General features: G+C 61.2%; 1 protein-coding gene and 1 long non-coding RNA gene across 2 annotated transcripts in view; one reads left to right on the top strand and one right to left on the bottom strand.

Annotated features, from left to right (window-relative positions):
* Positions 1-2,755: 2,755 nt before the first annotated feature.
* Positions 2,756-19,574, bottom strand: HS3ST6 (heparan sulfate-glucosamine 3-sulfotransferase 6). Its single transcript, XM_034670623.1, is given in 5 exon segments — positions 2,756-3,365; positions 3,368-3,837; positions 9,138-9,160; positions 10,620-10,814; positions 16,700-19,574. Coding segments are annotated over 4 exon segments (660 nt in total). The 5' UTR covers positions 10,644-10,814; positions 16,700-19,574; the 3' UTR covers positions 2,756-3,222.
* LOC117804198 overlaps positions 19,444-19,583 on the top strand; it is a 9,580-nt gene continuing 9,440 nt past the window's right edge. The window contains exon 1 of the long non-coding RNA XR_004628541.1: positions 19,444-19,564. This is a non-coding gene — a long non-coding RNA (uncharacterized LOC117804198). The remainder of the gene's footprint in view (positions 19,565-19,583) is intronic.

Here is a 19,583-nt window from a genome sequence, read left to right as displayed (position 1 = left end):
TTCCGGCCGCCCCTCCCACACCTGGTGCTGCCCTGCAGCCAGTCTTAGAAGCCTGGGAGGGGAGCAAGCAGGCCCTCCAGCCCTGGAGATGGGGACCCCCTCACGGGAGGACAAGAGTCAGCAGGTGACTGCAGATGGGCTCCCAGCATCCTCCAGGGGAGGGAGGGAGACAGGCGCCACAGATGGCAACAGGCTGGTAGCTGGCAAGCACTCACGCGATGTGGGTACAAGGATAAGGAAGAGGGCAGGGCACGCCACTGGCACTTTCTGGGTCCCCTCTCCTCATCCAGAATGAAGATTCATCATGCGGACATACTGCCCGGCCCACAGGAAGGGCAGATTCAGGGCCCGAAGCTCCCGTCTCCAGCCTGGCATGGAGGCCACTCGGGCCAGGGCCTGCTCAGGGTTCCCAACAGCCACAGGCAGAAGCCGCGGGGTAAAGAACACTGTCCTCACCCAGACCGGACGCACCCTCCTGTCCTGCTGGGCCCCCAGCCTCTACCAACCATGGCCTGGAGGCCTGGGGCCCCCACTCCCAGCCACCCCATCCCAGTCCGGCTGGCCAAGCAGGAGTGCAGAAGGAGTCTGTCTTTCTCCTCCACGGACCAGAACAGGAAGAAGGTAACTGAATCAGCACTTCTCGCCCCATCTGGAACATTCCAACATGGAAAACCCACTGAGCAGCTGGGCAAACAATTTAGGGACTTTAATGAAAGGCCGATGACTCTCCCACAGAGATCCACCCCCACACGTAGCCGGGAGGACCCACCACATCTGCCTCAGTGTGTTCTGAGCCCCAGCCAGGCACCTGGCTCTGGGCGTTGGAGGCCAGGCCCCGTTTCCCCCTGGGAGGGCGATGACCAGAACGAGCCAGTCCACCCTTTCTCCCCACTGTTTCCAGTCTGCCTTCTGGGCACCAAAGCCAGACAGACTAGTGGCTCCCACAGCTCTGCTTCCAAGAGGCTTCAGGAAGGGAAAAGTGGGTCATGACAGTGAGCTCAGGAAAGGGACGCGAAGTGCAGGGAGGAGTGAGCCCAGCGTGAGAGCACGGCCGCCCCTTTCTAAGGCCGGCTCCCCCTCCGTCCACACCTTCTGTGGGGAAATGCATTCCGGGCAGACGGAACAGCATGTGCAAAGGGGACCCAGGCCATGGCAGGTGGAAGGAGCTGACAGGGGCAGAAGCTCACGAGTGAGAGGAGCGTGCGGGCTGGCAGAGCAGGGGCCGGTCTCCGAGGGCCTGCTCAGCTGCGGTCTGGCATCTGGTCTTCATTCTGGAGGCAATGAGGTTTGGGGGAGAAGACTGGAGTGTTTTAAAATAATGGGATCTGGTTTACTCTGAGGACACGCCTCTGGCTGCCGGGCAAGCTAAGAAGTTCATTGCAGGGGAACAAAAGAGGTGTCCTGGAGTCGTCCAGGCATGAGCTGGTAGACGTTTGGACAAGGGTGTGTCCAGGAAGACGGAGAAACAGGCATAGACCAGGCTGGGAACTAGGCTCCTGCCTCCCCTCCTGCCCGTGGCAGGCTACCACACAGTCACTAAGTGGGGCCACAGCCCCGGGAACGGGGCCAAGCCGCCAAGCCCAGTGCTTGCCACCCAGCAGGAATTCCGTCCTCCTCATCATTATTGCAACTTGGGCCAGCCCCCCTGCACCCACATCAGAGGTTGGAGCTGGGGAGGAGGCCACAGGAACATTATACCCACATCTGCCCACCACATTTCCAACAAGGTCTCTCGGGAGCAGCCCCCAGCCCTGCCCCTGGCCTGACCCCGATGGCAGAGCCTAGAGACAGTGTTGGCCCCTCGGGACAGTCCAGATAGGAGTGCGCTCTGGGCCCAGAACCTGCAGGAACAGGGGCAGGGCTCTGGGCTGCAGAGGACAGAGGCCCCATCTCCCTCCCCACTTCCTGTCGCACCTCTTGTCACGGACCCACATCAGCTGACCCCAGGTCCATACCACTCTCGAGGTCATGTGGCAAAGATAGCAGCCACCATGCCTGGGGGGGCCACTGGTTCATAGTCAGCCAGAAAAGGGCGCTGCCGCTCCCCTGGAAATCCTCCATCATCTCGGCTCTGGGGCCCAGGACACGCAGCTGCTGCAAGTACCCCGGGGTGGAAAGGCCACATCAGGGCCAAGGATTTGCTCTGGACCCGAGGCCTCGGGTGGAGAGGGTGCAGCAGCCTCCCGGGAGGGCCCGGCACAGCCGGGCATGTCAGGCCTGGGCCTAAGGGTCCCTGGAGGCCTTTGTCGGGGCAGTCTGTGGACACCTGGCGGGCAGCACTGTGGCTGGGTGCAGCTGACAGTCATTCCAGAAGGACCCTCCGCACTCCCAGGGGCAGAGGGGTGGCCAGGGCCCTGTAGCACCGCCGAGTCTGGCCTCACTCAGGAGCAGAGCAGGCAGCTGGCTGCAGATGGGCATTCCCTCCTGCCCATCCCCCAGGGGAGAGAGCCTGTCACACACGGAACTGGGACATCCAGGGCCTGGGGGACTGGGTGGGACCCACTGAGTGGGCACGTCCTGTAGAGCCGGCAGGGTCTGGAGGGTGGGAGCTGCGATGTGGGCGTGGCCTGCAATGGGCAGCGCCAGACTGTCTGGGCTGCTTGGAGGCTGTTAGAACCACCACCCCTGCCGGTCACACTCACTGTTGGGCAATTTCACCAGATTTCCAGAAGGAAGCACCCAGTGGGCACGAAGGTATGGAATTAGCTGAGGTCACGGGTATAAGAGTTGGACAGATCCAACTTTAATCCTGCCCTAGGCCTCAAGTGAGCCACTTAGGGCCTCAGTGTCCTCACGCAGAACATGGGGACAACATAGCTCAGCATCCCAGGGCTCACCAGAGAGCCCAGGATCACCAGGTCTAAGCTGTGTGTCATTAGGCTGGCCCTAAACCTCTCTGAGCGTCAGGTGCTCATCTGTTACATGCTGCCAAGCTCACTGCCCACCTCAAGGGATGTATGAGGGTTGGGGTTGGGACCACTCCTGGCACATGAACAGTGCCCTGTAGCGAGAGCTGGTGTGATGACCATTTCCCCGCATGGTGGCCCCTGCAACCCCCACCTTGCAACCTTCAAGGTGACATGGAAGAACGCAGATCCAAACTGCATTTCTTAAATATTTTTCTCTACCCAGCATCTGAACACAGGCTGCTCTGGCCAGGGGACAGGCATCCATTGAGGTTCCCGAGTGTCCCCAGGCAGGACACAGGCAGGCCTGTCCTGCTCAGTCCCAGCCGAAGTCCTGGCCGGTCATCTGGTAGAACTTGCGGTTGAAGGGCCGGTAGAAGTCCTGCAGGCGCTGGACCACGGCGGCGGGCACCCGGGGGTGGGGCCGGCCCTTGGACTTGCCCAGGCACACAGGCGGCCGCTCTCCTGGGCCTTCTTGAGGCAGGGGAAGCCCTTGGTGGCACTGAAGTAAAAGTGCTTGTCCGTGACCACCCGTCTGAGGCCGAGGAAGTCCTGCACGCGGCCCAGCTCTGCGGCCGGGTCGCTGACCAGGCGCTCACCGCTGACAAACAGGAAGCGGGACAGTGGGAAGAAACGCAGCCAGTTGTCCAGGTGCTGGGCGTACAGATCGATGCGCACGGCGCTCCAGGCCGTGTCCACCGGGCCCAGGCCGTGGCGGAAGGCCAGGGCGCGGAAACTGGGCAGGCCCGGGGTCTTGGAGAGCGTCTGGGCGTAGTCGGAGATGGCCCGAGTCACAGGGTTCCGCACCACCACGATCAGCTTTGTGTCCGGAGACATGCCGTGGATGCGGCCAGGGGCCTCCCGAGTCACGAAGTAGCTGGGGGTTTCCTCCATGGTGATCTGCCCATCCAGGGTGCGCGGCATCAGGCTTCTGTGCGACGGGGGTGAGGAGAGGTAGGTGAGAGTGTGTACTGGCCCCCAGGGACCCAGGACAAACCTCCCCTTCCCGCAGGGACGTCCCAGACCTCGGAGGCGGGCAGGCCTTCCCCAGCAAACCCGGCCGTCCTCGGTGCTTGGGTGGGCAGCCTGAGGTACAGGCCGTGAGGGCACCCGGCCCCAGCACAGGCCCGCAGTGGGCTCCCCAGCCCCCCCAGAGCGGGACCGTGCCCACACCTGACACTGCTGGGTCTCTCACCCCAGACCCAGTTCTCGCGAGGCCCGCAGCCTGGGCCTGCACCCCACCCAGCCCCGACGGCCTTGCCCACCCCGCAGGCCCCTGCTCTGTAATACCTCACACCACACTTTCAGTAAGAGGCTGATGGCATTCCCAATCAGGCCATTAATTATTGACAAGTGTCCCCAACAAGGGCAGCCGCCCCCCTGTTCACCTCCCCTGCTCAGCCTCTCCAGCCTCTGACTACAGCCCTGCTCATTCTCACCGACCTGGACCGGATCAGAATGGATCAGAATGCACACCGGAGAACAGAGTGTGGTGGCCTCAGGACCGGTCCCAAGACCCCAGCTGCCTGGGTCTCCCAGACCTGGCTTACACCCCAAAGCGCAAGGCTGCAGCTGCAGCATTTCTGGCCCGGTGAGGGAAGCACCGACCCCATCCCAAGGTGCTGGGGGAGTTGGCTGGTGACAGCCCCCTGACCACCCCAAACCTGGGGCAGCTCACCCTGAACACTGGCCCAGGGGAGCCAGGTGCCCTGAGCAAGGTCCCGAAGACACATCTGCCAACCAGGTAGCACAGGGTGAGGCGGGGCAGGGCGTGGCCGGGCCGGGAACTAGGTAAACAGAGGCAGAGGCCGCTGGGACCCGTGCTAGTGAGGGGAGGTCTCTGCCAGCTGGCCCCGCCTCCTGACCTTGGAGGGAGCTGCCCCTACCGGGCCCCCAGCCCCCAGCACTGGCCCCAGCTACGGAGCTGACGCACAGGGTGGAGTTCAGGTTTTGTCCAACATAGGGGTCCCCCAGACCCAAGCCCCTGGGAGGCAGGGCCTGAGTCTCCTCCTTCCGTTCAGACCACCAACGAAACTCAGGTTCAGACGGACGCAGACGCTCAGACCCGCGAGTTGGGGTGCTTCTCCTGTTGGGTGCTGGAGGTGAGATATGCGAGTTCAGGGCACGCCGCTGGCTCCCCGACATTACCCCAGGGACTCGGGCTCAGGTGGGCTGCACAGCCTGCTAGCTATGTCTCCCTCAGAACACGGCTCTAGGCAGAGCTGGTCTACAGAAGCCATGGGACAACTCTGCTTGTCCCATCTCCATGAAAGACGGAGCTGGGACTCCCTCCATGCCGCTCACTGCCCCATTCAACAGGCCGACACACTGAGGCTAAGGGAGGAAGCAGGAAGGACAGGGGGAATGGAGTAGGGTGGGGGTGCGGACTTTCGGGGGGTGGGAGAGACTGGAGAGGAGAAGAGGAGCAAGACACTGACACCCACACAGCAAACATCTGACAAGCTATTCTGTGGACACCCCCCCACCAAGTTCATCTGGTCTGCATTTCCTTGCGGCTTCAATCCAGCCCCGGGTGACTCTCCCTCCTCCTCAGCCCCACTCGCTCGCTCACTCTCACTCGCTGGGTCCCACACCTCTTCTGGGCCCCATCCAGCCGGGCCTGGGACCTAGCAGAAACCAGTCCTGGCTTCCGTGTGGAGCCCTGCAGTGCTGGGGGAGTGGGGGCATTGAGCCCCAGTCACATGAGCCTCTCTCCGGGTGGGCAGGAGGAGGTAAGTCCCACAGAAGCCCAGACCCCTCCCCCCACATACTCAGACCCCGTATTCACTGCTCCTGCATTCGCTGCCTGGGCCCCCAGAGCCAGGGGTTCCCCCCACCCCCGCTGCATCCCTCCCCATCTCCTTCCACTTTTCCAAAATGCTATGGTCAAAGTATAGACCCCACCTGCCCCCAGACAGGGCACTCCCTCCTGAACTGAGACTTTGAGGTGTTTGTGGGATCCCCGCACCTGGCACCTACTGACAGAAGGGATTCAGTGAGTGAGGAAAAAGTGCTAAGTTTGGGGGCACTTGAAGGTCACAGCCCCCCAGATGGAGGACCGTCAAGAGGCCGAGAGATGAACTTCCTGGAGCCCAGGGAGAGGGAACATCCTTGAGCAGCCCAGGACGGACCTGCCATGTCCACAGGACCAAAGTCACTGCCTGAAATGAGACTGGTCACAGCCCTCTGGGGAAGGGAGTGGTGCCCCAAAAATTCAGCTGAGGGACCAGCCGCTCCTCCTCTACTCACTGCCCCAGCTCCCCAACCAGCACAGGGCTCTGCACTCGCTGGAGGTCCCACCCAGGGTCCTGAGAGAAGACAACACTGCCAGACCATGCCCAGGGGCGGGGCAACCTCTTTGCTTTAGGGGAAACTGAGGCAGGGGTGGGCATTTTCTGCACACTCACAGCTGGTGGAAAGGACAGACAGGTCCAGAGGCACAGGGCAACTGTGAGCACAGCAAGCCCCCCTCCACACACACACACACACACACACACACACGTCAATACACGGCCACAGTCCCTTTGGGGGCACCTGGATGCACGCACACCCCAGAAGCTCAGCCGGCCCGGCTCCTGCTGGCTCTGCACTGGCGGGGGAAGGGACAGTGCTGGCCAGCCCTGAGAGACAGCGCTGGAGTAACGGACGCCACTGGGACCTGGGTCTCTGCACCCTCGGCATCCACTCCTCCCCCCAGTGGCAGCGGCTCTAAAAATGAGGAAGGAGAAAGTCTCTTCTCTACCAGCATTAGACATGCTCCTAAATCGCCCCACCTCCCACCCCGGGCACTCCAGGATCCCAAGAACCCCCACGCAGAGCTGAAAATCAGGCCCACCCTCCCCAGCACCAGAACATGCACCCAGCGAGGGCCTCGACAGGGCCTCCGGACCCCAGGCTCTTTGAGAACCCTCCGGGACTAGCCCTGTCGCAGACCCTCATTAGCCCAGCTCAGCACCTCCCCACAGCTCGGGAAGTCAAAGCTCATGGGGGCCCGGAGCGGGCTTTGAAGTGTGCTACAGGTAACAGTGTATCCTCCAGCCCCAGCCCCTCCTCCTCTCCGGCTTTCTCTCCCGTCTCCTCTTCTTCGCCCTCTGCAGAGGGAGGCTGAGGCACTGTCGGAGTGGGGTCGCCGTCTCTCCCTGAGCGCTGAGGAGGCTGGACTCAGCCAACTGGGTGCAAGGATGGACTCGCTTCCCCATCACGACCCAACTTCCCTAAGACCCCCAACAACAGCAACCCTTCAGAGCTCAGGACCTAGGATCCCCGTTCTCACTGGGGCCCCTCCAAACCCATGAGTGGTTTTAATTCAAAAGGCAAAGATAACAAATAGGAGTGGGTGGGGGCTGGCTGGGGATGGTTGTGTTGGGGGGGATCTGGGGAGAGGAAACTGGTGCACCAGGGAGTCAAGAGTCTGGGTCCTGCCACCCTGCGCTCCCCATTAATTCACCAGGTGACCTTGGGCTGAGTCTTCTCTGCCCCGTAGCTTGGGGATGAGGTGAGAGCTACGGGGAGTGGGGTGACTCACTCTCCATCTGGAAGCCCTCGTTTCCCGCGGGAAGGGACAGGACACCATGGAAATCTTGTACACAGTTGAAGGAGGCAGAGGGCAGAGCCTCACGCTGCTTCAGCCGGGACTGGGTGCTCCCCCACATTCTGCCACAGCACCCCAAAGGCATCCGGATAGGCAGGGCAGGACAGCTAAAGAGCCCTTGACATGAGGCTGGGGTCCAAACTCCCAGCTCTTCCTCCTTTCTAAATGAAGCCCAGACTTTCTCCAGGCCCCCAGAACCACCGAGAAGGATTCCTCTGCCCAGGACTGAGGCTGTGGGGAGGAGGCAGACACTTTCTAGGAGGCTACAGGGAAAATTCTTGGGGTAACTGGCCAGAGGTCAGACACGCTCTTCCGGAGTGACAGTGGGGCAGGGCCGATGAGCATGAAGCATTTCAGACGCTCCTCAAACCCCACCAGCTTCAAACTCCTCATCTGGGGCCGAAACTCCTCCCCTCCAGTCTTGCTGAGACCCCTCACTAACCCTGAACCAGGGTTTTCCCTGGACTTTTCAAAGTTTCTGGGAGCCCCCGGCCGGTGACCGCTCCTCCTTTCCGTAAAACCCAATGCAGGGGGACCGAAGTCCCCGAGGTCAAGCCTCGGCCCCCCCAGGCTGGTCTCAGCCCGGATCCCAGGATCCCCCCCCCCGCCGCAACTCCAGTGAGACCCCAGGGGCGCATCAGGCTGTTGTTCGAAGGCACTCGCCAGGGCGCGCACCGAAGCCGACGGGGCGGACAGGCCGGGCGCTCACCGGTACCAGGCCAGGCCGCGCTCGTAGCACCTGTCGAAGAAGTGGGGCTCAGAGCCGAGCGCGCGGACGTCGGGGTGCAGCCGCAAGAACTCCAGCAGGGCGCGCGTGCCGCCCTTCTTCACGCCCACGATGAGCGCCCGCGGGAAGCGCCGGCGTCCCCGGCCGCTGGCCACCGGTAGGCCTGGAGCCCGGGGGCTGCCGACCGCGCGGAGCGGCTCAGCGCGCTCGGGGGCCGGCACCGGGGCTCAGCCAGCCCGCGCCCGGTTTCTGCTTTGCGCCGCGCCACTCCGCAGGCTGGGAGCGGGCGGGGGCGGGGCCTAGAAGCCCCGCCCAGCCCGAGGCCCCGCCCCCTGGGCCACTGCTCCTCCTGGGACTAGCCCGCGCGCATGGAGATCACGGCGCAATCTGGCGCCTCAGAGAGTACCTACACACGCCGTCTTGGAGACCCTGGGCTCCAGCCCGCTCGACGCCAGGGTCATCACCATTACACTCCTGGATGCTGCGGCGACGGGTCGGGTCTCAGGGCCATGACAGGACTGAGGTGCCTGCCCCAGGACCCGCTCTTAGAAGACGGATCCCCGCCACTCCAGGACCAGGGCGAAGCAGCAGGTGCTCGGGCAGAGCCGTTGGATTAAGAAGGCCCATGGACCCGGGCCCTACTGCGCAGAGGGGTTCCCGGGAGTCGAGGGAAGTCTGAGGGGAGAATAGGGTGCGCTTTGCTGACAGTCGGCTTGCCATTCCTCAGGGTCACAGCCCTGGCGTCTGGAGAAGTTGGCCAAGTCTGATTACCATTTCAGAGCCCCTGGAACCAGGCTCAGGGATGACAGGCGTCCGTCCCAATGGTCCATTCGGACATGTCTCCTGACCCTTTCTACCATGTCACACCGTCTGTCTGTGCACCTGGCGTTGCCCTGGGATGTCAGGGACTCACCTCTGACGCTGGTAACGTGGCTCCTGTCGGAGATAAGAAGATTCGGGAGAGGTGGGATGGGGGACTGGAAAGAGGAGCCCAGGTCCTGTTCCAGGAGCTACTGCTGGGGAGCAGTGAGATTCAGGGGCCACTCACAGTTATGGGACCTGCTGAGTGCTGGACACTCTATGGGAGCTTTGTGCACCCCCAGGTTCACTGAAGCCCCAGCACAGCACAAGAAAAGCAGAGAAGGAAAGAGGGCTCGGTGAGCAACAGTCCCGGGTAGACAGGGAATTGGACCTGCGTCCTCTCTCCACCTCTGCCCCAGACTTCCTCACTGCCAGTTGGTGCCCCATGGGCATGGGCTCCCCAAAGAGGCCAGCATATCTCCAGAGGATGCTGGGTCCACTGCCCTGGGTTCTGCTTGTGCCTGAGACTAAAGGCATCCAGACAAGTCCCAGAAACCTGGGGTGCCTCTAAGGGGCAGGGGTCTCCATGACCCACAGTCATTGCCAGGGCTCCCACCCAGAGGCAGCCCTAGACCAAGGGGCTCTGCAGAGCCAGTGTGGTGAAGACCACTGATCAGGGCTCCAGCCCAGGTCCCAGACACCAGGCCTGCACCTGCTTGTCAGGGCAAGACTCAGCCAGGAGCCCTGTAGGCGGGTTGTTGGCACAGCACTGTCTGGGGTGCATGTTGATACACACAGGGTCATGGGAAGTCTAACTTAGAAGGGGATTTGTTCCAGACGGGCTGGTTCTCCTTAGAGCTCTTCTGGGTGGGGTCCCACTCCACCTGCAGCACCCACCCACAGTCACAGCAGGCACCTCTCAGGGCTCCGAATCCAGCATGAAACCCTGGTGGCCCCTCTGTCTCCCTGCCCAGCACAGGTATAGTGGTTTCCACCTCCCAGCCTTTGCTCATGCTGTTCCTCCTACTGAGAATGCCCTTTCCTCAGCCCCCCTGCCCTCCTGCCACACACACACCTCCTTCAGGGCTTTCCAGAAGGAATTTATCAAGAACAGCAGGACACTAATATGCTGGGGGCAGGGGAATGAGGCTGGGGACAAGGATCCTTTACTAGCTGATCCCCTCCCTCCAGCCACCATCCAAATGGCAAGTAAGGGGTGGGTGCAAATCTGGGGACACCCAGGATGGCAGCCTTGGGACATTTGCTCACCAGTGTATCCCCAGCACCTAACAGAAATTACATCCGATAGGCACTTGATAAAGGCCAGCTGGTGGACAGATGTGAATGGAGGGAGACGTCAAGGAAAGCTTTCTGGAGGAGGTGACAGTCATGCAAGCAGCCTGAAGACGGCAGCAGCAGAGAGCATGGGGCAGGCCTCTGGCTCCTGCCTGTGTGATCTAGGGACAGTGGATCCCCCTCTCTGAGCCACATGGTAGAAAGTGACTTGAAAGAAACCAGGCCAAGGGAGCACAAGGCTGGTGGCTGTCCCTACACCTTGAGAGGGTCACCCACCTCCCGCCCTGTCCAGTCTCACCTCTTCTGTCAATAAGTTATGCATCAGCAGGGGCGCCTGGGTGGCTCAGTCATTAAGCATCTGCCTTCAGCTCAAGGCGTGATCCCGGAGTCCTGGGATCGAGCCCCGCATTGGGCTCCCTGCTCCACTATGAGCCTGCTTCTTCCTCTCCCACTCCCCTGCTTGTGTTCCCTCTCTCACTGGCTGTCTCTCTCTCTGTCAAATAAAATAAATAAAATCTTTTAAAAAAAAAAAGAAAGAAAGAAAGAAAGAAAGAAAGAAAGGAAGGAAGGAAGGAAGGAAGGAAGGAAGGAAGAAATGCATCAGCAAGACCTCCTGGGGAGTGGGGGGTGCGCAGCCTTGCTTTCAGGGTCCAACATGGGCCAATCCCCCTCACCCAGTCTGGACCCCCTGCCCAGGCAGGATGGGCATGCAGAGGTCCGTCTGTCCACCCTCCCAGGGCCAGCCACCAGACGTTGAGCTAGTCAGGTTCCATGTGCTGCCTGGCATGGAGGAGGGAGAACTGGGGAGAGGAGGCAGCCGGAGCTTTGGCCTGCTGGACCAATTAACACCGTCCCTGGGGGAGATGACAGGGAAGGCCAAGCAGAGGGGGACAGAGAGGGCCCGTCTAGGGAGGGAGTCCTGGGGAGCAAGGTCATGGTGAGAGGAAGGCCCAGGCTGGCCTCACAGACCATGGCCCAGCTGCCCAGCTATGTCGGAGTCCCCTCGCAGACTGTAATTACTCCTTCGTGGGTGATTTTGTCCCCCATCTCTCTCCTCCACCTACCCATGAGCTCTGCCAGGGCAGGGATGGAGTCAGTCAGGACCCTTTCCATGGCTCCACACCTAACCATGGTAAGCACTCATGAGTGTTTGTTGAATGACTAGTGGACTGGTTGTGTGTGGGTGTCCGTGTGTGCACGTGTGGCTGCAAGAGGCTATGTGTGCGCCCTCCCCCACACTCCTCTCCACCTCTTTCACAACCTGTCCCCTCCCCAGGGTGGGCACCCGCAACGGCAGCCCCCACACGCAGCATGGTGGGGTGTGCAAGCAGCTGCCCCACTCTGGAAAGTGACCACTAACACTGTGCAGTCCCTCCCTCCACGGGGGACCGCTGGGGGAGAGTCCACCCATGTGGGGCTTCTAGGAACTCCCTTCCCTGGGACCACACCCTTACCCCCTAGACCCACTCTCACAGCCTGCCCAGGTTCTGGAGCCTGTCAGGGGGCCCAGGGGAGGGGGCCGCCGCCGAGGGCAGGCCCAGCTGTCCTTGATTTGTGTGGGGTTTTTCCTCTTCAGATGCCGGATTTGTCCGAGCACATGAGGATGCAGTTTCCTGCTGGAGAGGGACCCCCGAGAGATGTCTACCCACTATCCCCCCCGACCCCCGGAGCCCACTGTTCCCACCTCACCCTGGTAAGGAGCACAGGGTGGGGGGGGGGTGCAGCACAGAGCGGTGCTGACAGCAAGGACTTCTCCCTGCTGGAGGCTGAGTCAGGCCCAGCTCTGCCTGCTCCCAGCAGGGGACCTTGGCAGGTATCAAGGCTCTCTGAAACTCACTTTCCTACTCTAGAAAGCAAAGATGACACTAGCCCCCAACTTTCCAGGTGCCTAGCCCCAAAGCTCTTTATGATAAGGAGGCAGCGGACGTGTGACAGGGACCCCAGCACAAGAAGGGGTGCCTTGAAGCTGCCCCCGCCCTGGCAGACCTCACTACTCATAATTCATCTTCCTTGGAGACCGGACTGGAGAGGAAAGACTTTCCTGGGGCCTGGCTTCCTGATGACCAGCTCCCCCTGAGGACAGTGGGGCACAGAAGGCTTTGCCAGGGCAGACGAGATTCCCAGTTTCAGGAGGGACAGACGAAGAGGTTCCCTTTGGCCAGGAGTGGGGAGGAAGGAGGGCCTCCAAGATCAGTAGCCACACGGAGGGGTCATACACCTGCCAGGAGCCTGCCCGAGGTTGCAGGGTTTGCTGAAAGGGGCCAGACCCCTCTCCTGTGCAGGGAGGGCCACCAGCTCGCTTCCAGCCACACTCACTCCTTTCCCTTGGGTCTTCCTGGAGCCATCCACACAGACAGAGGGCTGTTTGCCACTGTCCCCTGCTTCTCCAGGAGTGGGCAGGGATGCAGGTTCCTGGGACCCATCACAGGGCCCTGCAAATTGCTTCTCCCTAACCAGCCTGGATCAGCTCCCTTTATAATACAGCAATCCTCCAGGCTGGCAGTCCCCGTTCTGCAAGAGGGGAGTGCTGGCAACAGCCTTTATCCTCAAGATGAATCTAAAGGGTCTCAGAGACATAGGACTCTCTCTACCGCCACCCCATCCCCACCTCCTCCAGCTTCACAGCCCCAAGCCAGGCCTCTGGTCACAGAAGAGCCACTCAGCATCATGGGGAAGGCTGGGTATCATCTAAATGGCCCCACATCAGGGTACTGGGGCTCTGGGGGCAGGTCTAGCCATCTGTGCTCTGGCAAGAGGCCCCTTGGATGAGACGGTGACTGGGAGCACGTTCCATCGGGAGCAAGGAAGCTGGTGCAGGCTCAGAAAGCCCGTACTCTGCACAGGACACAGGACTGTGTGCATGTGGGGTGTATGTGCGCACAGGTGCGCACGGTGGGGCGTGTTCACAGGTTTGCCACTCGTTTCCCGCCACCCTCCCCAGTGTGGGAAGTCCCAAGTGTGCAGCTCTCCACACACCGGTGACCTAGTCCCCGAAGTCCAGCCTGACCGGTGGACAGGACACCAGAGGCCATACTACACCCCCCCTCATTTCCAGGGAAACACTCCAGCACCACAGTTGGCCAGACAGACGTACAGACAGCCATGCAGCCAGTCTCGTCGGTCTTGGCCCTCAAGGGAGACCCAGAACCCAGAGGCCAGGGTAGAGCATCTTGGGGCAGGCGCCTCAAACTCATCCCCTTCCCCACCAAATTCCCTGGTCTGACTAGAGGACCCTGAAAATTGACCCCCCACCCCCTCCTCAGAGAACAGCGACTCTGTCCTCTACACCGGCCCTTGCCGTCCTCCCTCTGACTCCAGCTTCCCTGTCCTCCCCCACCTCCAGACACACCAGCAGATCCTGTCTCAGAGATGGCGGCCCAAAAAAAATCCACAGTGTCTAAACTAGGGGAACAAAAAGCCACTGGAATCAGAGGTGGAGGCGGCAGCCCGGGCAACAGGCAGACTGCACCATGGGGGTGCAGAGCCCATTGGGCCTTATCTCCTGCCTACTCCCTCCCGCTCCCGAAATGCAGCTGCCTTGAAGCCAAGAGGAGCTTGTAAAAGTCCTCGTTGGAAATGAAACGTGGTAAGACATGAAGACAGGGGCTGAAGCGTGGATAATCTCTGCAGTTTTACAAGGAACAAATCATGGCTGGAGACAGACCTTGGGGGGCGGTGAGGGCTTGGGGTGGAGGGAGCCTATCTGCAGGTAAGCCTCCGTCCCTCCCCCCTTGTCAGCCAGAGGAGGCCCACCAACTGTCTTCTCTGTGCCTCCGGCCCTAAGCTCTGCTAAGCAGAACCCTAGGGCCAGGGTAGGGTGGTCACTGATCCTGGGGCCCCTGCATCTCCCAGACCACGGACACACTCATGCAGACGTGTGGCTTGGCATCTCATCCCTGCCGAGGGAGGGGGCAGAAGGCAGCGCAGTCTGATGTCTGTGCCTCGGTTGCTATTATGTGCAGCCTCCCATGGGGCTCAGCGTTTGGGAAAGAATGAGATGAATGTGCTGTGGTCCCTGACCTGGGGAGGGGTGGGACCTGCAAGAGCACAGCAGGCACCCAGTCTGTGCACACATATAGGAGACCTGCCCAGGGCCCCTGGGGTGTGGGGGAAGGAGAGGGCCACCAGGAGAGGCTTCTAGAAGGATTCTGGCACATAGGAAGGGAATGAGGAAGAAGGAAGAGCCAACTGGCGAAGGCAGGACCACAGGGGCGTGTTTTAGAATGGAGCGTGGCTGGCCTAGAGGCCCAGGTGCAAAAGTCTGGGTGCCGCGGTGGCGGGGGGAATAGCAGAAATTGCATAGTGATGGCCCGTGACACTGCTATCCATGCTAGCTGGAGAAATGGCGTCTGTGGGACCAGAGCCAGCAGAGCCTGGGGGAACCACTGAGGGTAGTTTCTGGTCTATGATTTTGCAAAGATCAGACTGGTTGGGGGAGGCTAGCTAACTGTGGAGGAGAGACGTGGGCAAGACGTGTGGGAGGTGGAAGCCCAGAACCTGGTGTCCCAGGTGGGCCGGGACGTGTTAGAGCCGCGGGGAGAGGAGGCAAGGGGCGTCGATACGGGTGGGTCCCGCCAGGCTGCCCTGGAGAAGGGGCTGGAAGCTTCCAGTCAGCACCCCGAGACCCCTGCAGCCGTCCCACCCGCCCTCCGCCCCCGTCCCACTCCGGCTGCTCTCCCTCCACCGTCACCTTCGTGAGGCCAACCAAACGGGGCCCCTGTATCCTCGGACGCCAGGAGGCCTCAGCCTGTGTCCCGGGTACTGGCATGTTGGGGCGGCGTGGCTCAACGCCATCGCTGACCACAGAGCGCGTCAGGGTCGCGGGGCCCTGGGCTGGGGCTCGGATCTACCGTTGTCGTCGGAGATGCCGCCGCTGCGCCCCTGGCGGCGCCTCGGGGAACTGCAGGGTCTCGCAGACCCGGCCTGGCGCACGCGCCGCGCGGAGCGAGCGCGCCCCCTGCCAGTGGGTGCTGTGCATGGTCCCTGCGTCCCTACCTGGGGAGGGGTCGTGGAGCACGGGTGAACTCGGAAAGGAGTCATCGCCCTGGGTCCCCTTCCAGGACCTCGTATGAGGGTGGGGGCACGGTGGTTGGCTTGGCGGTGACCTTCACCGACCGCTCTGGGCGCCTCGTCCCACTTGCCGGCCCAGCCCACAAACAGGCCTGGAGTCTGGGGGTTCCTGGGACCTAGCTGTCGGCCACACACACACACACACACACACACACACACACACACACACACCCAGGGTCACGGCTCTCCCGGGCACTTGTCACTCGGAAAAGAAGAAAGCCGTGAGCGAGCACAAACCCGCTGCACTGTGGGTTCAACCATGCCCTGTGCCGTGGGCGCCCCCCCCCCCCCCCCCCCCNGCGGGTCTGCCGGCTGCCCCTGACTGGTGTTGACAGAGCACCAGGAGCCCTCTGCCCCTGAACAGAACCCTTGGCTGCAAGGCCATGCCCTGCAGGTTCCACCTGGCACGGAAGGGGGCACTGGTGCAGGTCGGCGGGGAGCTGGGTTCTCAAAGTCTTTCCTTTCTCAGGGAGGAAGTGGGGGCTGCAAGCCAACGGTGATGGGGTAACCCAACAGGACGAAGAGGGTGAGGGGAGATTCATGATTCCACAGGAGACACCTTGCTCCCAAGGGGCCCCAGCAGACAGACCCTGCTCATAGCCATCCACATCCAAACTCCTCACCAAAGGGGACCTTGGGGCTTTGGGGCCTACCCTTCTCCCACCACCCCTGCAAGGACCCTGCTTCCAGCCCTCCCCACCACCAGGGAACCTGGATGTGTGGATGTGTGCTTGGAGCCCAGGTAGTCAGGCATTGCTCTCACAGCGTCCCTCCCATCCTCCCCAGCCCCAGCTCCAGCCCAAGACCCCCACAGGTCCTTCAGCCCACCCTGCTATAGAGCCGGCCCCGGAGAGCTGGCCTCAAGGCCATGCCCTGGACACATCAGCCCAGTTTGCAGGAGGCCAGCCTGTTCTTGGACCAAGTTCACTCAGGGACATGGTGAGCCAGGAGTGCTGGGAGAGATGAGCAAAGCCCAAAGTTCGGTTCGTCCTAGCCCTGGGCCTAGAGATTCCAGCTAACCACTCAGCCGGCTCCCTCCCCACCCCCAGGCAGCTTCAACACGCTTGCTGCCTTCACACTCTGCTCAAAGGTGGACACCACCTTCCCAGAGCCACTGTTCCTCATCTGGGGCATAGAGGAAAGGGTCAGATGGGGGCAGAGACAGCCTGAGGCCTCAGGCAAGCCCCTCCCCATCTCTGAGCCTCCTGTTCCTCCCCTGCAGAACGAGTACCTGCCCGACAAGGGTGAGGGTAAGACCCAGGGAGATGTTGCCTATGGGGGCGCACTGAGCATTCAGTCTCTGCTCACCTACAGTGGGCTTGCTCTTGGCCAAGGCTGGCTGCTAGACTCGGAGTGTGCGGATCACAGGCTGGGCTGGGCAGTGCCCCGGGGCTGATAATGATCCCGGGTGACTAGGGCAGTTCCAACTTGGGCCACAGAGGTGTTCCTGCAGGAAGGACTCAGGCAGAGGTAGGAAGTGGAATCGTGGGCTGGAGGGCACATGCCCTGCAGTCCCAGGGTGGGAAGGGGGGTCTCTGTAGCAGTTGCAATCGGGACTGGCCCCCAGCAGGGCAGAGACAGAGATGTTTTCGAGAGAGGGAGGCTGCCACACTGTGGGGAGGGGCAAACAGCAACAAGCCCCTCCTGAATGGGGTGCTTTTGCATGGTCCTTGGCACTTTGTCAGTGCCGACCCCGCCCAGCTGCTGCACAACTTCCTCTACGCAGATGACCACTGACCAAGTTGGTGTCTGGAATCTAAGCCACAGAGTGACATCTGCTCGGAATCCACACATCTGCCTTCACGCCCTGCCCCACCCCCCCACCCAGGAGACAGGCTGGATTCCACAGAGGAAGGTTAAGTGCTCCACCCAAGGTCACACAGTGAGCCAGCAGCCCCTGCACAGACCAGTGACCGCACACCAGAGCAGGGACTCCAGGCCTGTGGGGAAAGAGCAGAGTCCCGTCACCAAGGCATGAGCGGACTGGCCAAGAGTGTCGCCAGCCTCCCCGCCCCTCCCCCCCCAGCCATTGCAACCTCATCCCTCCTCCACCACCCGACTCCACACCTGCAGGCCCCCGTCCTCACAACACGGGGATGCTCCCAGCTGCTGAGTATGTCCGCTCCCACAATGGCTTTAGAACTGGGGAGTGACCACAGGAAGGGTTTGGGGACTCACTGGGCCCACCGGGAGACAGGCCTGAGCTGAAAATCCATTGACCGCCTGCCTCCATCAGCCCTCCTTTGACACAGAGCCTGTGTGTCCCCTGGAATTGGAGTCAGTCCAGAGCCTGCGTCGGGTAGTCCCCGGAAGGTCTGATTATTTCCTTTTCCCCAGTACAGAGCCAGCCCAGTGTAGGTCCTTTTGGGGAAGGCTGGGAGAAAGATTCACATTATACAATTTTTGGCAATGTACCAAGATCCGTCCTCACAGGCACCCTGCCTCCCTGGGTCTGTACACTGGCTCAAGGCTGGGAACCGACTAAGGAGGGATCGTGACTCTCCGCTTCTAGGATTCCAGTTAGACTTCTGGTCCCTTGACCTGGAGCACCTCTGCTCATTCAGATCAGTAAGAGCTCAGGAGGCTTCGCATCTCTTTCCCTTCCAGGAACACCTGACCAGCTAGCCGACGGCCCAGCTCCGTGCGCCTCACACCATGCTGACCAGCGCTCCGACTCCGTGGCAGTCCCAGTCACCGTGCTGGTGCGTGACCGCTGCCCCTCGGGATCCAGTGACCCCATTGCACTTCGTGTTCCCAGCGCGCTGGCAGTCCTGTATGTAATTTCTGGCCTCGAGAAGATGCTGGGGCTTCCTCACAATCACGGTGAAAGGTGTGCCCTCTGGACCCCGAGGTGGGGGAGCAGATTTTAAAGGATAAATCCACTCTGACACTCCCATTTCCCTAAGCCTTTGAACCCTCCCCTCCATCAAATAAGGCAGTGCTGGCACGTCCCCTCCATTTAGTGCAGGCCGCCTTCCCGGCCACGTCTCAGCCAACAGAGCAACCAAACAGTGCGAGCCCCTCTCATCCCGAGCTGCACCATTAAACCTCGAATTTCTGCTTGGTGAGCCCCTATCAATAAATACAGCCTGATCCAACTTTATATTCCTTTCACCACCATCCCACCTCTTAATATCCGTTCTTACACATGTTCCTGGATTTGTCCATAGAATCTGGAAAAATCCTGTGGTTCTTCTGCAGGACAGGCTACCTCCCCACGGTTGGCATTGTGACCTCCCCCTGCAGGGCAGGAGCATGCATCTGTCGCCCTCCCGGGGCCTGTCTACCTGCTATATGCTACCACCTGGGAAGCTCTTCTTGCTTCTCTCACCTGTCACTGCTGAGCTGGGATGACCCTGCCCTCAGCGTTCTCCTCCCTGACCAGGGGGGCCAAAGCATGAGCCCCCTAATTGCCCCTCCACACAGTCTAGCTTCATTGCTCTGCTGTAGACGGTCACAGCCGGACCGTCCCCCGACAGTAACGTCCTGTCTCCTCAAGCACGCCATAAGGCCCTGAGGGGCAGGGAGGCCCGTCTGTCTCGTGGTTGCCTCCCAGCAGCAGTCTGCACCTGCTTGATAAATATTTGTGGGACAAGTGAAACAAGGTGTCCTGGCTCCCGATGGGAATGAAGACATCAGGCCTGGGTTCCATTTGTTTACTGATCTCCTGAGGACTCCAGGGAGGAGTTACGAAGGGAGGGGCTCTGGCGTCACCCACCCTCCCAGGCGGCAAGAGCTTGCCAGCGTGCCAAGAAGCCACAGCCACTGCTCATGAGAAGGTGTGAACTCTGGGCTGTGAGCTCCCCGGCCCTGGCCTTGCACAATCAAGGTAATGGAGCAACAGCCACTTTCCTCAGCCTGAGTGAGGCAAGGTGCACCCGGCCAGATTGGGAAACAGGGCTGAGGATTTCTCCTCCTGTCCCCTTGGCCCGCTCCTCCAGCGGGTCACAGATCTTCACCACTCTGGCTGCCTGGAAGGGTTTAACCAGAGTGAATCATGTAGTGACCGGAGCTGGGGCAGCCGCCAAGGGCTGCCTCCCTTTACATTCTGTCTCCCAGCATGACCTGGGGGAATGGGCACGAGCTTTGGCGAGGGCCAGAGCCCATCTCAGAATCGGGTCCCAAAGGGATGAGTCCAGACAAGCAGGGAGAGGGCAGTGGGCTGAGGAGAAGGTGGGGTGTGCCATCATTC

This window comes from Ailuropoda melanoleuca, chromosome 10 (assembly GCF_002007445.2).
Source record: "Ailuropoda melanoleuca isolate Jingjing chromosome 10, ASM200744v2, whole genome shotgun sequence".
Lineage (NCBI taxonomy): Eukaryota > Metazoa > Chordata > Mammalia > Carnivora > Ursidae > Ailuropoda > Ailuropoda melanoleuca.
This window is presented reverse-complemented; position numbering and strand designations above follow the sequence as displayed.